Source organism: Trachinotus anak, unplaced genomic scaffold, assembly GCF_046630095.1.
Source record: "Trachinotus anak isolate AG129_WGS33_773 ecotype Australia unplaced genomic scaffold, CSIRO_AGI_Tana_v1 ptg000015l, whole genome shotgun sequence".
NCBI lineage: Eukaryota > Metazoa > Chordata > Actinopteri > Carangiformes > Carangidae > Trachinotus > Trachinotus anak.
In genome coordinates this window covers 915,497-929,550 of record NW_027273866.1, presented here as the reverse complement: position 1 = coordinate 929,550, position 14,054 = coordinate 915,497, and the positions used below count along the sequence as shown (strand labels likewise).

The window sequence follows — 14,054 nt, the reverse complement described above, 5'->3', positions numbered from 1 at the left end:
CTTTTTCAAATTTTAGCTCATTCAAAGACTTCCTACAATTAATACAATGCTTTTTTTAAATGACAGACTACACAGACCTAGTTCATGCAGTGCATACAGATAGACATAGCAATGCTACTATTAAATGCTGCATTGCATTATGGTCCATTGAAGTTAGTGCTGATAAACTCTGGAGCCAAATAAGAAGTCTAAAAAGACACCCTTGTTCTTTGATCCTAAGACAGCGACAAAAAGCTGACACTTAGCATCTATACATGCATAATTTAAAGATTGTCACCTATTAAATTGTAATTTATTAGATTATGTGGTAAAGCACAATGTGTTTCACAAAAATGTTTATAGTTACTGCTGACACACATTTATGATTTCACTGCATATAACTGTCTGTACCTGCCCTCCTCCATGCCAAGACAGACACTGGGAGTATCACTAGCCTTCACTGGGGAGACGTGGTTGTTTTCAGGGACCTTCTCGCCATTTTCCTGGGGTTGCTCAGCTGGGACGTAGGTCATGCAGAGGATACGGGACTCCACGTTAAAGCACTCAGTCACCTTAGGGCTGGAGTTCTGCATGGCCACAATGGCTATCTGGCCCATCTGATTAGTGCAACTTGCAACCTGAACAAAAATAAAGAAAACTTCAATGTTTTAAGGATGATTTAATATGTTTATGTAGCAAAGTTCTGACTGAACATCTATCCAAGAGATACCCAGCCAGGAAAGCCGAGTATGTGAAAAGAAAGCAAACAATACTAAACAAATACAGCTGAAGACTCCCAATATAATTCACAAGAAAACATAAAAGTTCCTCCAAAGAGCAAAGTTAAATTACATTAGAAAGTGTACATCAAAACAAAGTCAGCAGAGACCAATTGAAAAGCAAAATAATTTAACTCCTAAGACATTCAGTTATGCTAAAAACAACTTACATCTAATGATTTAAAAACCTCCTCTTTCAGTTTAACATTTTTCAGCAATATTTCATATATTACCTCACCATTAAAAAAACAGCTAAAGGGATGTTTATATCATGAACAGATCCAAGGCTTTCAAAACACTGCATTAGCAGTGATTACCATGGTTATGACAGTCATTGTTTGGTTTGAGAAAACCTCAAGTACTGAAGCAATAACTTTCAAACCTAGATTGTCTATCTCAAGGGGACATTAGACATTTTAATAAATAAACAGCAAAAATGTGCCATCTGCTCAGCTAAGGCATTATAGGGAAAAACAGTCCCCTGCCAAAACTAAAAGCTGGACTTATTGATAGAAAAGGGTTTAAACTTAAATAGTATTAGCTGCTGAAAATAAACAGACACTTGCTGACACTACTCAACACACTTCACAAAATATTTTAGTCCAAGACTCAAATTTCAAAGCTGAGGCCAATAAATGGGTTTCTAGAGAAAGACAAATGTAGTTCACAGACCCACATTATTGTAGGCAGCCATTCTAAACCTTGGAATAAGCTTTTATTTGTGTAATTGTTTAAATGTGAGCTAACACGTTGCTCTTGGAGGAAAAAATGTCTCACCCAGACACAGCCATGGCCCACGATGGGAGTGTCTGCTGTGCTCTCAATGTTGATGTGGGGCTCTGGGTTATGAACAGCACACTCCACCTGCCACATAACAGGAGGAAACAAGAGAGAGTGATAAAAGAAATAGTCAAGTCACCATATAATAATTCACAGAGGTAAACAGGTGTTACTTATGTCCAGTTCTATGAGTCTCCATGAGGTTCAGCCACGACTAAGTAACCAGCCTACATGAGCTGACCGTATTATGCTTTTTGGAGCAAGTAATTTTTCTACTTTGTGAGTGCTGAGACTTCGGGTAGACGAGCACTCAGAAAGACCTACTGACTGCTACTTAGTGAGATCCAATAGAAGCTTATGATGTCAAAACCCCATGGCCCGTACAGGGATCGAACCCACGACCTTGGCATTATGTTGAACTGAGCTAACCGGCCCCACATACCTGAACTATTTTTTGCCGCACATGGTCACACATGTTTACATGATGCAATCTAACTCCATCATACAAATCAGTGTCATGTAATCGTGTCCTGCCAAAATGAACAACTGAAAATCAAATACACAAAACCATCTAAATACACAGAAATGTGAAAGCATTTGATGGCTTTCTCCTCAACAAGTGGGGCATATTACATCAGATTGAAATGATTCAATAACATCTTATATGTAAAATGCCACTTAACAGTGAACTAGCATAACAACTTAAGAGAAAGTGGTCATGTGTCACTATTATCTTTTTAAAAGCACTGGGCCGTACGGGGATCGAATCCGCGACCTTGGCGTTATTAGCACCACGCTCTAACCAACTGAGCTAACCGGCCAGATATAGAGCACCTTAGCTATATTTTGCTCCAAACATTCAGTCAATGCTGATTTAAATCTAAGAGTATGCAACATTGAAGAAGGCCTGCATTTGAGATATGCACATCCGCACAGCAAGAACAAATAAAACACATACACACAGAAATGTGGGCAATCCGACAGTTGATTTAAGATTGATGGACACAAGGCAAAACCCAACCTAACCTAAAACAAGACTAGGTCAAAAGCTACTGTACAGTATGACCACGTAAGGTCAATGTGCGAGATTTGGACATAGTTATTCTATTTATTTTTTTACTATGTATGCTGAGCTATTTCATTCTGTTTTTATTATGCCATTTGTTGCCTATTTTTCTATTATGGTTTTGAGCAATTTTATTGCAATCAAGACCATCCATCTATTCTTCCACCTATCCATCTGACTGCTGCTCCGTCTCTCTGCGCCAATTCATTTTATGAACATTCGTGATTATAGGGCTGGCCCTGCTCTTGCGGTCCAGCCAAAAATAAAAATGTTTATAAACTAAATTTTCTGCTTTCTTCTCTTGCAGTGATTACTCTCTGAGTCACTGTATGACACAGTATGTCACAAACAAATCAGAGTATTACTGTATTCTGATACAGAGCATTAGTCTGTGTAGTGTTATAAGAGTGAACTTGAGGTTGAATAGACAATAGGTCTAGAAAGGTTTACAAAGGGATTTTGGTCATGTGAATATATGGATAAATGAATAATTTAATTACTTGGTAACATATTGTTTCAATTCCATTTGACAATTTTTGTTCCAGTTGGTCAGCGAATGCTGGTATATCAGTCGGAAAACATTAAATCCCATCGCATTGCATATATAATGTGCCACTTAACAGTGACTCAGTACAAGTCAAGTGAAAGTGGTGAAATGTCATTGTTCTTCTTTTAAAATTACTGGCCCATAAGGGGATTGAACTCCCGACATTGGCGTTATTAGCACTACGCTCGAACTAAGTGAGCTAACTGGCCACATGTAGCCACCTATGAACTATTTTTTCACCCCATGTGGTCAGTCAGTGCTGGTAGACATGACCGTGTCTAACATGAAGGAAGGAGTGTCATGTTTGAGAGATGCACACCTACACAGCAAGAACAAGAAAAACACACACAGAAATGTGGACAATCAGACTGTTGAAAGCTGAGGACATAGTTCTATTATTTTTTTCTAGGTATGTTTAGCTATTTTATTCTATTTTTATTTTATTCATATTCATTCATTTTATTTTAATCTTTTTTATTGTGTTTATTTTCTATTTATGTCTATTGAGCTATTTCATTTTATTATGCCAATCGTTGTGCTTATTTCCCTTTTATGTCTATCTATCTGGGTAACAATAACAGACTGCTGCTCTGCACCAATGCAGTTTGAAAGAGCATCAGCCAGTTCGGAAACTTGAACTCAGTCATGTGGCATTCAGCTGACCAATGGTCGAATTATGATCACATCTGCACACATTGCTCGCTTTTAACATAGTAACTCCATTTGACAATGGAGAAGAGTTTAAGATTTCACATCAGCACCAAATCATATATATTAACACCATTTCACATGCCATGAGTTTTTTTTTCTTTTTTTACAATGACTTGACCTGAGCTGGCCAGGTGTCTCAGTCTCTTATTAAAACACTTTGGCCCGTACGGGGATCGAACCCGCGACCTTGGCGTTATTAGCACCACGCTCTAACCAACTGAGCTAACCGGCCACATGCACTTGACAAGGCTTTATAATTTTTTTTTTTTTGCTGGAGTTCATTCTATGCTGGTTCACATAATGCTACAGTAGGTGCTGCGTGACATAGAGGAATATTTTCTGAACATAGTCAAATGCACAGAGTATAAAAATATGGACCCTGAGTTTATTCAACATAAAAGATCTCACCTTGAATTCTTGTAGTTTGGACATGACCACAGGCATTTGTCGAAGCAAGAGAGGGTGTTTCTGCTTTTTGATCTGATTTGCATCATCCTCTGCAAAGAACCAGCCCTGCAGGTTGTCCTCTTCTGATGTAAGACACACACACACACAAATCCTTTATTGATTCAATAATGTACAGCATGCAGTGAGTGTTTTTAAATCACAAATTATCTGGGAGAGAATCCAGAAGTCACACTGTAAAACTAACTTGATCATTTTACTTACAACTAACTTTGAACAGCTTTCATTCTCTCATTAGATTTGGTCATAATATCCAGTTAACCTAACAACTGCTGGCCAATAATGTTTGATAGTAGTATTTGTTTAATCACAGAGAATGGACTGAATACGCTGTATAAATTCATACACACACAATCAAAATGTTTATTGTTAGACAGTGAAAGTGCACAGCCAGGCAGCGTACAGTACCTAGAGCCAGTTTAGCCATCTGCAAGTTACTGATCCATGACTGTTTGATGGCTGGGCTGAGAGTATTGAACACTGCACTGAAGTAAGTGGGTTTACCCGACCTGCTAATAGAGAAGACAAAACAAAAAAATCAATCATGATAAAAATGAAACAACATTCCCTCCTTGGATACTGTTATATCTATATCACAAATATATGATCAGTGTGTTTTGGGGGAACATTTTTGGTGCTTCTCCTTTGACTGAACAAATCTACTTTATATCTTTTAGTTTCTATCAAAGTCCTATGTGATAATGATGAGAAAGATAAGAATTCACAACTACTGTGTGCTGTCTGGTGCTTGTAGATTATGGTAGCTCACGAAACGCAGGCAGAATAGTGACAACATTGTTTTGATATTTTCTGTTCATTATATACAAAAGAAAACAAAAGCCATTTTCTGCATGAGGCTCTAGGTTAAGGCAGAAAACACGAACTGGCATTAGGAGATCAGATTAGTTTAGACATTTTGAAATTAAGAAAAGTTGAAAGTTAGTATTTTACTATGTAAACATCAAGACAGAAATCTTAAAAAAAAATCTTACATTGCAGAGAGAGTTAATGAACTTGACATGGTTGTGAATTTTTGTGAGTCCAACATCAGAGACGCTTTAACAAGATTGAATTGAATGATTAATGTTGTGGGAGATGCATCAACACTTTGGCAACCAGAGGGCCTGAATTAGCATGTGCATTTCTCTACGCAGTTAATGTTAATGCTTGAATATTCTTGCAGACACACCAGTCCAATGTAGAGCACCTTTTACAGTAACCTAATGTGATCAAGTGAAAATACTTCTATTGGGCTGAATCAGAGGCGAGGGGGCAAATGAGTCTGAGTATTCAATGCTGACTGACCAGACTGGCTGTGACAGAAAGGCGATACAAGTCAATGTCAATTATCTCTTCTATCAGCAGCTCATTTACAAATCATGTGGGTGTTTTTGTTGTGCGTGTATGGCGGGGTCCTGTTTGAAATGTATCACTCCTGTCACTGGCTGATAGTGAGAAGTGCTGTGTTTTGTGTGTTTTGCGATTGAGGGATCAGTGGAGGAATAAGGGAGGCACAGCTGTGTTTCCAAACATACCCGTGGATAATCTCACCAGCTAAATGGAGCAGGGATGAGGGATGGAGTGAGGAAGCCAAAGAGAGAGAGAGAGAGAGAGAGAGAGAATATGACAAAGCCAAAACAAGGTTCCCCCCTGGGGGACCATGTGTGGACTATAATAGTGTGTGTAAATGTGTGACATGAGCGTTTGTGTTCAGCAACAGCTGAAGCACTGGGCAGACTTTGGTTGCAAACAACGATGCACATTTCCTCCCCTGAGATTCATGCCTCAGATTAGAGCTGGTAGAGAACCTTGTTTATCCAAATATCCAAATGTGCTCTAATAATCTCGCCTAAAACTACAGGTGGAAGGAGAAAGCAGGGTAAAAGGGGATAAAGACAAACCCTGGATAAACGAGACAAGGGTGGAGGGGGCAAGGACTGAGACTGGAGACTGTTACAGTGTTGTATATATGAAATAGCAATTAAAGCTAAAGAGCGGTGTTTATGTGTGTGTAAAAACACAGACTTGTCTTGTTTGCCAGGCAGTTGGAGTTGGATCCGACACCGATCAGCTGCCCTGATCTCCTCCTCTTTCTTCAGTATCAGTCTCTGGAGACCTGATACCCAGTCCTGGGCCACTGTGGGGTTTACATTCTGTCCACAAGAATATTGGAGGGATAGAAATAAAGAATAGCGAGAAAGAGAAGAAGGAAGAGAGTCACATTTATTTAGAGACAGTATAATTAGGTGGGATCGTTGCAAAAGCAATTCCACGAATACGTTCAAATTTAAAATAAAAATGACCACGCGCAAGTGGCTCTGCTCTCATCTACATTAAGTGACACATTTTTCTTGACACAGTATCAGGGAGTGTTTGATTTCTGACACTGTAGTTAGTGTTGTTGTATTGGAATGCATTACACTGGACTGCAAGTGTTTTCTAGTATCTTTGCTCCTCTGCACAAATCAAAGAGGTGGCAAAGTTATTACACACTCCTTTCAGTGTTTTATCTAAAATAAAATCAAAAATACCATGTAGTTGTTTCAATACACAAACAACCACAACTGCAGATGTTAATTTGTTTGATTGGCACGGTTGAAGACTGGCTTACATACTCTAGTGCTGCACAAACAGTGCAAGAGTCTCTCTGCAGGAAGAAGCAATAGGAAATTTGGCCTTAAAATGTCATTACGAATTAGACAAATTGTATGAAGAACCTTTCAATGTTGAGGCCGTGTACAGCTCACATATCTCAGTCCTTCTCAGTCCTGCACCCCCCCCAGTCCCTCCCTCCCTCCATCTCTGAGACACGTCTCTCTGAGAGCTTCTCTGTTACTCTGCCTCCCACTCTGCTTCTGACAGATCAACCAGCACAGCACAAACACAGCCGCACACACATGCTGCTGCGCTCTGCAAACTAAACTTCCAACCCAGCAGCACAGGCAGGTGTGTGAATGTGTGTGTGTGTGTGTGTGTGTGGCCACATGATATGACAGGCTCGAATGGTGCAAATCAAGATTTAAGAGACTTCAAACCTCCACAAGACAAATTGTCCATGCTTGCACGTTCCATAGCTTGAACATTATACGCCTACATAACAGCCCAGCCTTTATGGACATCTGAGGGGAAATGTGTGTGTAAATGTGATTTTTAAAGTCCTGAGGTACATTGGAGAAACATTTGTCTCTGTCAATTTCTGTCAAGCTTCCAAGAATATTAACTGACACTATAACTATTCAAAAAGACCTCCTACTTAGTCAAAACAACATAAAAGACAAGAACGCAATTATTCATAATAAATCATGACTTGAATTATTTCTTTGCCTTTGTGATTTTTTGACTTGTTGATACCGATTCTCTTTCACAGTTTCAGTGCTTGTGTTTAGTGTGGTTGTACAGTACCTGGTAGTTTCCTTTGAGACTGCTGATCATGCTGGAGATCTGGTTAACCAGGCTGAGGTCATGAATCAGGTTCTGCAGATCTTGGTACAACTGACCTGGGCCCATGTACAGCTTGTCTACACAGAAACACACAGGGGCAAAAATATTTAGACAAAAACACAATTTTTTTTTCATTCTCTCTCACTCTCCTCTGTTCACAACCTAAAGCTTCAGATTGTACAGCCTTTAATGTTACAAGGATTTCATCAACTCATATTAAAGTGGTGAATTATAGCCACCTTTTTTTTCCCACATAAAAAGCAGTCCTCATGTGTACCGGAAAGAATAAAAGCATACAACACAGACAGATAGCAAGGAAATTGGACAGAGACCTAAAAAGCTGATGTCTCCGACAGTGCTCTCATAAAAGTTGGAAACACAGGCAGTAACGAGTGAAGCCAGTCTGATGACAGAAGCAGTTAAAATTGAACTAACAAAGACAAAGATCAATAAGGGGCAATCAGTCAGTTTCCCACAGGAGCAGTGACAGCTCTGCAAACTTGGCAGTGATTCTCAACAGTGTGCTCACTTGTTTACAAGAACACTATTATCTAATGTTTAGCTTCCAGAGGCCACACAACGAATATTGTGTTTGTTTTCGCATGTCAGAGTACATCATCCTTTATGCTCTTCACTTGTATACTGACTGCATGTTTGCTGCAACAGATATGCTGGAAGGTATTTGCCTCGCATCATTTTTGCCTCAATGCTCAAAATATTAAACCTAACGATCACTGTGCTGTGTGAACAGTTCAATGATCTTGAGTGGTCACTGTGTTGTCCTGTATCACAAGGAAACAACGGTTTGCTTTGTGTGGTGCAAAGGTCTACTGCACAGGACGCAGAGCTCATCAAAGCTCTGACAGGCCAGGAGTCTCTCTCTCTCACACACACACAAACACACACACAAACATATAGTCATGATGATAATCATAAAGAAAAGCTCACAAAGAGCACAGGGGGGACGCCTGTCAGCCAGCCAAAACTGCCAACTGCCAAATTATTCGATCGCAAGACTTAACAAGTTCAGGACTCTTTCAAATTAAAACCTAACTGCAAAAATTTGAATGTGTGTATCCTCTTTTCTATATTAATTTCTATTAAGAGTGTATATCTGGGGACAAAGTTAAACTCTCTCAAAGGTGTCTTTGACACCTTCAGCTCTGTTTGCTTTTGCCCTTCTACTTTCCTCCCTTCTCCTCCTCCTCATCATCTTCTACAATAGTCCCTATGTCTGTCTGGTGCTCCAATGCCATGGCAACCCAGTCCAGTCCTCTCCTCGAGATCTTGCTGACTGGGCATTCAGGGGGAAAGTTTACCCCAGTAACGCATTTGTAGGTGGTCTCCAAGAGAATGACTCAAAGATGTCTCCCTGTGAGTTTGTACACAAGAGGCTGCTCACAGACCGAGAAATTCTTTGCTGGCCTCAGACTCCTACGCACCAAAGCACACGCACTACACAGCAGGTCTGCTGCAGTGTGCATGGATTTGGATTTCACTGATGTTTTCATGGTCAGTGACCTCCTACTTTATTTTATTCATGTCAATGGATCAAATCATAGCCACCCTACTATACATCCATAGGTTATGTTTATTTAAGATCAAATTAGAAACTAATTGTTGGAATGTGTTCTGCATTTTTCTTTCCATGTTTCTGTTAATCTGAACTAATTCCCTTGTATAAAGCAGTTATATGCTATTTCCATGGCTCATGGATCTTAGCAAAGACTGAGACAGAGGAGGCTGAATTCAGGTCAGAGCAGAATGCTGAATAAACCCTCTATACTTGGTGTGTCATATTATCAGCTAATGGAGCTACAACACTTCAGTTACAGTCAGTATCATACAATCTACTGCTGTGTTAAGACTCTGCTTAATATTACTTAATATTGTCATTAATAATTAATCCATTGAACTGCAATATCCCTGCACATGATTGGAGTTTCAATCAACCAAGAATTTAAAGCCTTTATTCCACTGTATGTTAACAACAGTCCCTGTGATCTTTGTATGAAGGAGGTCATGGAGTATATTTCCTTCTTCTTCCTCCTTGTATAAATGCACATTAAACGAAAGATAAAATGTCATCATACAAATCAACAAATCCAGAGTTTTTTATCTGTATTAGTACAAATAATACAACACCAAGGAGGATAGGATTGTGCCATCACTGGATTGACCATTCCCACAGATTGGACTGGCACTGAGTGACCCGTTTTAAGTCGGATCCAACTTCCTGAATGGCTCTTTGTGAGTGTGCCAAATGCCAAGAGTTTTCTAACAAAACAGGCCTGGGAGCATCTTCAGAGGCAGGCCTGTCATCACAGCAATTACACACTTCCAAAAAACAAACAATTTATCTACAAATTGCATACTAGCTGTGAGAGCAGCAGGGAAACATAATTTCAACCAACCAGTCTGCATGGTGGTCTCATTGTTATGCAACCTTGAGAGGGACATGAACAGAGGTGACATCATATACTGGAGAGTCTTTTCAATGCTTTTTAGCAGGCTGGTCACTGAGCTGCTTTTGGCTGAACAGTGGACTGAGAAACAATAGTTTCCATGTGTTGAAAGTTCCTGGACAATGCACACATTTGTATGCATGCACACACATACACACAACTGAAGAGGGAACCGAGGGAAGGTCAGTATGTTAATGTTGACTAATACAGTCATCCAGTTCTGTCCATGAGTAAACAGCTCTTTGCTTTTGAAGCACTCTGGTCGACCAATACCATCTCAAAATCAACTTTCACAAATCAACAAAACAATACACTGGGACCCATATGGCCATCCTCTGGCCTTTAAGGAAAGAGTGCATATACACTTGTATCATTGCATTGCTTTGTGAAGGGGCTGTGAACCTGTCTGTCAGTTGCAGCCTTAGGAAAACCTGACAGCCAGACCAGATGTTACACAGGCCTGTCTGTGCCATCTGTTACATACACTCAAGCAATGGCTGTGCTGTTCATATAGCTCAGTGAAGTATCAGAGGAGGACAGGTGGTCTGGCAGGAGATTAGTGCAAAAGAGAGGCATCAAATGTGGCTTCAGAGGAGGTAAAGGGAAAGGATATAAAGGGGTGAAAAGGGTGAAGTATTTAAGGCAGTGGAAGAAGGGAAAAGTGTGAAAATTCAAATTCACCATCTGATATATTCAGCTGTCCCACTTAATTTAATTTACAGTGTTTACTGTTATATCCTGTGCACTTGGACTCAAATATATTCTGTCTATTACTGAACAGTAATCTTTTGGTAGTCAGACATAGTTGGTAGACTGTATACTACAGCCCATACAAAAACATCACAGCATGATTATGGGATAAATGTGACATCTAGCAGCAAAAGATTGTCCCTTATGTAACTGAATTACAGATAGATTAGAGAGAGAAAGAGAGTGGGAATAGAAGAGAGCATGAGAGAGAGTGGATGAGCTCATTGGTAGTAATTTCAGCCCACTACCATTGGCAAATGAAACAGTGGGCCTTTGACCTCAGCTTCAATACACATAACCTTTGACAAACCAGGGATAATACAGTATAAAAGCACTCACCAGCCCAGCAACATGCACTACCATTACCTTGGCACAAACACATACAGAGAAAAAGCTAGATCCTAGAATAAAAACTGCAGTGGTGTGACCACAAAATCATACACTCTCGTTATGCCTCTTGTTTGTCTGATCTGGGCCTTTTAAAGTGGCTGAGCAGCTGTCTGTGACAGGGGAGAACCAAGTGGAAAGACTGAAATCATTGGACTTGGCAGCCAGCAGATCAGAGGACTGCAGAAGGAAAAAAATACACACTCTGTGGCTGGAAGGTCTGTGCAGGGCTGACACCATTTTAGAAATGTCTGCAAATGTTCAGAAAGAATCAACTAACTATTTATCCTATGTATTTATGTAGAAGAAAATCTTTATTAGTTTATTAAAATGATGCAAGTCTGTCACTTTATTTATTCAATTAATTAATTAACAGACAGAGATGTTTACCTGTAGTTACCACTGAGAACTTTATTAACCTGACACCAAGCACAGAGTTAAATGACCAGAAGTTATTGGCTCCTATCCCAGAGTCTCAAATCCACATGGCCTACACAGGGATCAGTCCTCAAGTACATGGTACTCTCTAATCAACCCAGCTAATTAAACGCTGTCACCTTTCCTACCAGACCTTCTGTCCAGAGTGTACAAAGAGGCAAACAGGCACAGACAGACAGACAAATAAGTGACAGAAAACAACAGAATGTGAAACTGTGGTTCGTACTTGGCTTTGCATTGATGACCACCTTCTCCCCAGAATGGGGTGCTGGGTATCGGCTGTTGTCAGCCATGTCCTCGCTGGATCCAAACTCTAGCACCTCCACAAAGCTCAGAGGAACGCTCCACTTTAGAAGGAACTTCTGATCGAGCGGAGCATTTCCACTCCCGCTCCCACTGCCATCCTGACATCTGGACAGAGCAGAGAGAGATGTGTTAACTTTTTGTTTGTGCAGAATATGTGTATCTCCTGCACTGTGTGAGAAGAGGGCACATAAATTCAAGAAAGCCTGAAGGTAGAAAAAGAGAACAGTTAATCTCAGTGTCAGTGGAGGAGGCCTATGGATGCCATGTGTTGAAGATAAGAGGACATAAATGTCACTCATCCAGAAAACCAATTTTTTGTACAAGTCAGTTCACATTTCCCAGAGGCAGTATGTGGTGACCAGCATGTTACAATTACAGGACTGACGCTGACAAGCCTTGGAACAGGGCTCTCCATCACTCTTCGTTAAATAGCAGGCCACAGTGGGTACATATGGGTCCAGACTCTGTGTGGTCAAGAGTCACCCCAAGGACACCAGTTACATACAATGCTTCCCATCTTTCTCTACACTTCAGAGATTCATTTCAGCTTAGTTCACTTTCAGATCGATTTTTACTGAAATCCTAGTTGCATTAAGTATTCCCTTACAGTACACAAAGTGATCTATTCAATGAGGACTGTGACAAAAATAAACATACAGCAATTAGTTTCTAAATTTCTAAAATGGTTGAGAGATTACAGGACTTTGCACCCAAGGACAGGAGAAGGTGCAATTTAGAGGAGAGATTAAGAACAGGTCTGGTTTGTGGTCACTCTTACCGGATATTGGGCGTGGCACACATGAGCACATCATTTAGCAGGAAGAGGCGTCGCTCCTTGGTTTTGATGATTTCACCACGCTCATTGTAGACCGTCTCTACCATGTCGTCTGAGCGAATCAGGTAGCGGCTGCCATTGCTGAGAAGCTGAGGGATAGAGTTAATAAGTCAGAGTGATACTATTTCAAAGCGTAGCAGGAGTTTGGACCTTTGATTAAAATGTTTGTTTAAGTACCTCACTAACATTAACCAAGCTCACTGGGTATCAAGAAGAAATTCAGTCTGTTTCATTTTGCTCTTTTATCTCCCATGTTTCCTGTCACTCTCTACTGTGAAACCAACCATTTTGGATAACAGCATATAATACACGGCTATCAACGGTGACTCTGAACAATTAAAGGCTATGTGGAACAAAACTCCTCTGCCCCATGAGGGGTATCCTGTAAACACATGTTTCTACATAGATGCCAGAGTGGGTGGCTGCAGATAGACAAATAATTATACCTTGGGGAAAGCTGGTGCATGGCTTAGCACATGTTGTGCTAAGCCATGCGCTAAAAATATGGTATTCAGTCAAGATAATAGTTGGTGGAATATGTGAAGCTCAAGTGCTTGATGGCCGCCCACACTGGGACAGAGGGAAATGTCACAGCATATGCTGAAAGAATCAAGCATCGGCCAAAAATTTGCACATTGACTGAGCAATGAGCACATCATCTGCTTAATTGAAATGTAAAAAAATACTAACTTAAAAAAACTTAAAAAAACCTCATGTATCAAGAACAATGACTCCACCAAACAGTGGCTGTCTCATACAATTCAAACTACAAGCATGTTTGCCAGGGCACACAGGAGAAACAGACTGACCTTGTTGAGGTAGCGTTCGTTCATGGCCTTTGCAATGTGACGGATCTCACAGCGCTGGTCAGCTTCCCTCTTCTTCTCATTGAGCTTCTCTGCCAGTGTCTCCAGTTCGGTCAGGGCCATCTGAAGAGGCAGACGGTCTGCATGACCCACTGGGGTGTTCTTCAGCATGTCCTGATGAGGACGCACAGAGAGGTGACACATAAATCAGTCAACTGTTGGTTTTCCACACTGAGGATCAGGACGTATTAACAGTGTCATTAATGGAATAAAAAACTTGCACATGAATCCCATTCAAT

The 14,054-nt window shown here is 40.4% G+C and overlaps 1 protein-coding gene and 2 non-coding genes across 6 annotated transcripts in view; all 3 read right to left on the bottom strand.

The window, feature by feature from the left end:
- Positions 1-14,054, bottom strand: part of arhgef10 (Rho guanine nucleotide exchange factor (GEF) 10) — a 52,640-nt gene that overhangs the window by 16,319 nt on the left and 22,267 nt on the right. For 2 of the 4 annotated variants that reach the window (XM_071499149.1, XM_071499147.1), the window contains 9 exons: positions 13,759-13,929; positions 12,893-13,038; positions 12,035-12,219; positions 7,730-7,845; positions 6,353-6,480; positions 4,736-4,836; positions 4,271-4,392; positions 1,536-1,622; positions 391-617 (listed from right to left, as the gene is read on the bottom strand). In XM_071499149.1, the coding sequence (XP_071355250.1) occupies positions 391-617; positions 1,536-1,622; positions 4,271-4,392; positions 4,736-4,836; positions 6,353-6,480; positions 7,730-7,845; positions 12,035-12,219; positions 12,893-13,038; positions 13,759-13,929 (1,283 nt within the window). Of the gene's footprint in view, positions 1-390; positions 618-1,535; positions 1,623-4,270; positions 4,393-4,735; positions 4,840-6,352; positions 6,481-7,729; positions 7,846-12,034; positions 12,220-12,892; positions 13,039-13,758; positions 13,930-14,054 lie in introns of all 4 variants that reach the window. The other 2 variants (XM_071499146.1, XM_071499148.1) reach the window with 1 other exon arrangement.
- Positions 2,286-2,359, bottom strand: trnai-aau (transfer RNA isoleucine (anticodon AAU)). Its single transcript has one exon. It is a non-coding gene; the product is annotated as a tRNA-Ile (tRNA).
- trnai-aau (transfer RNA isoleucine (anticodon AAU)) lies at positions 4,021-4,094 on the bottom strand. The gene has a single exon. It is a non-coding gene; the product is annotated as a tRNA-Ile (tRNA).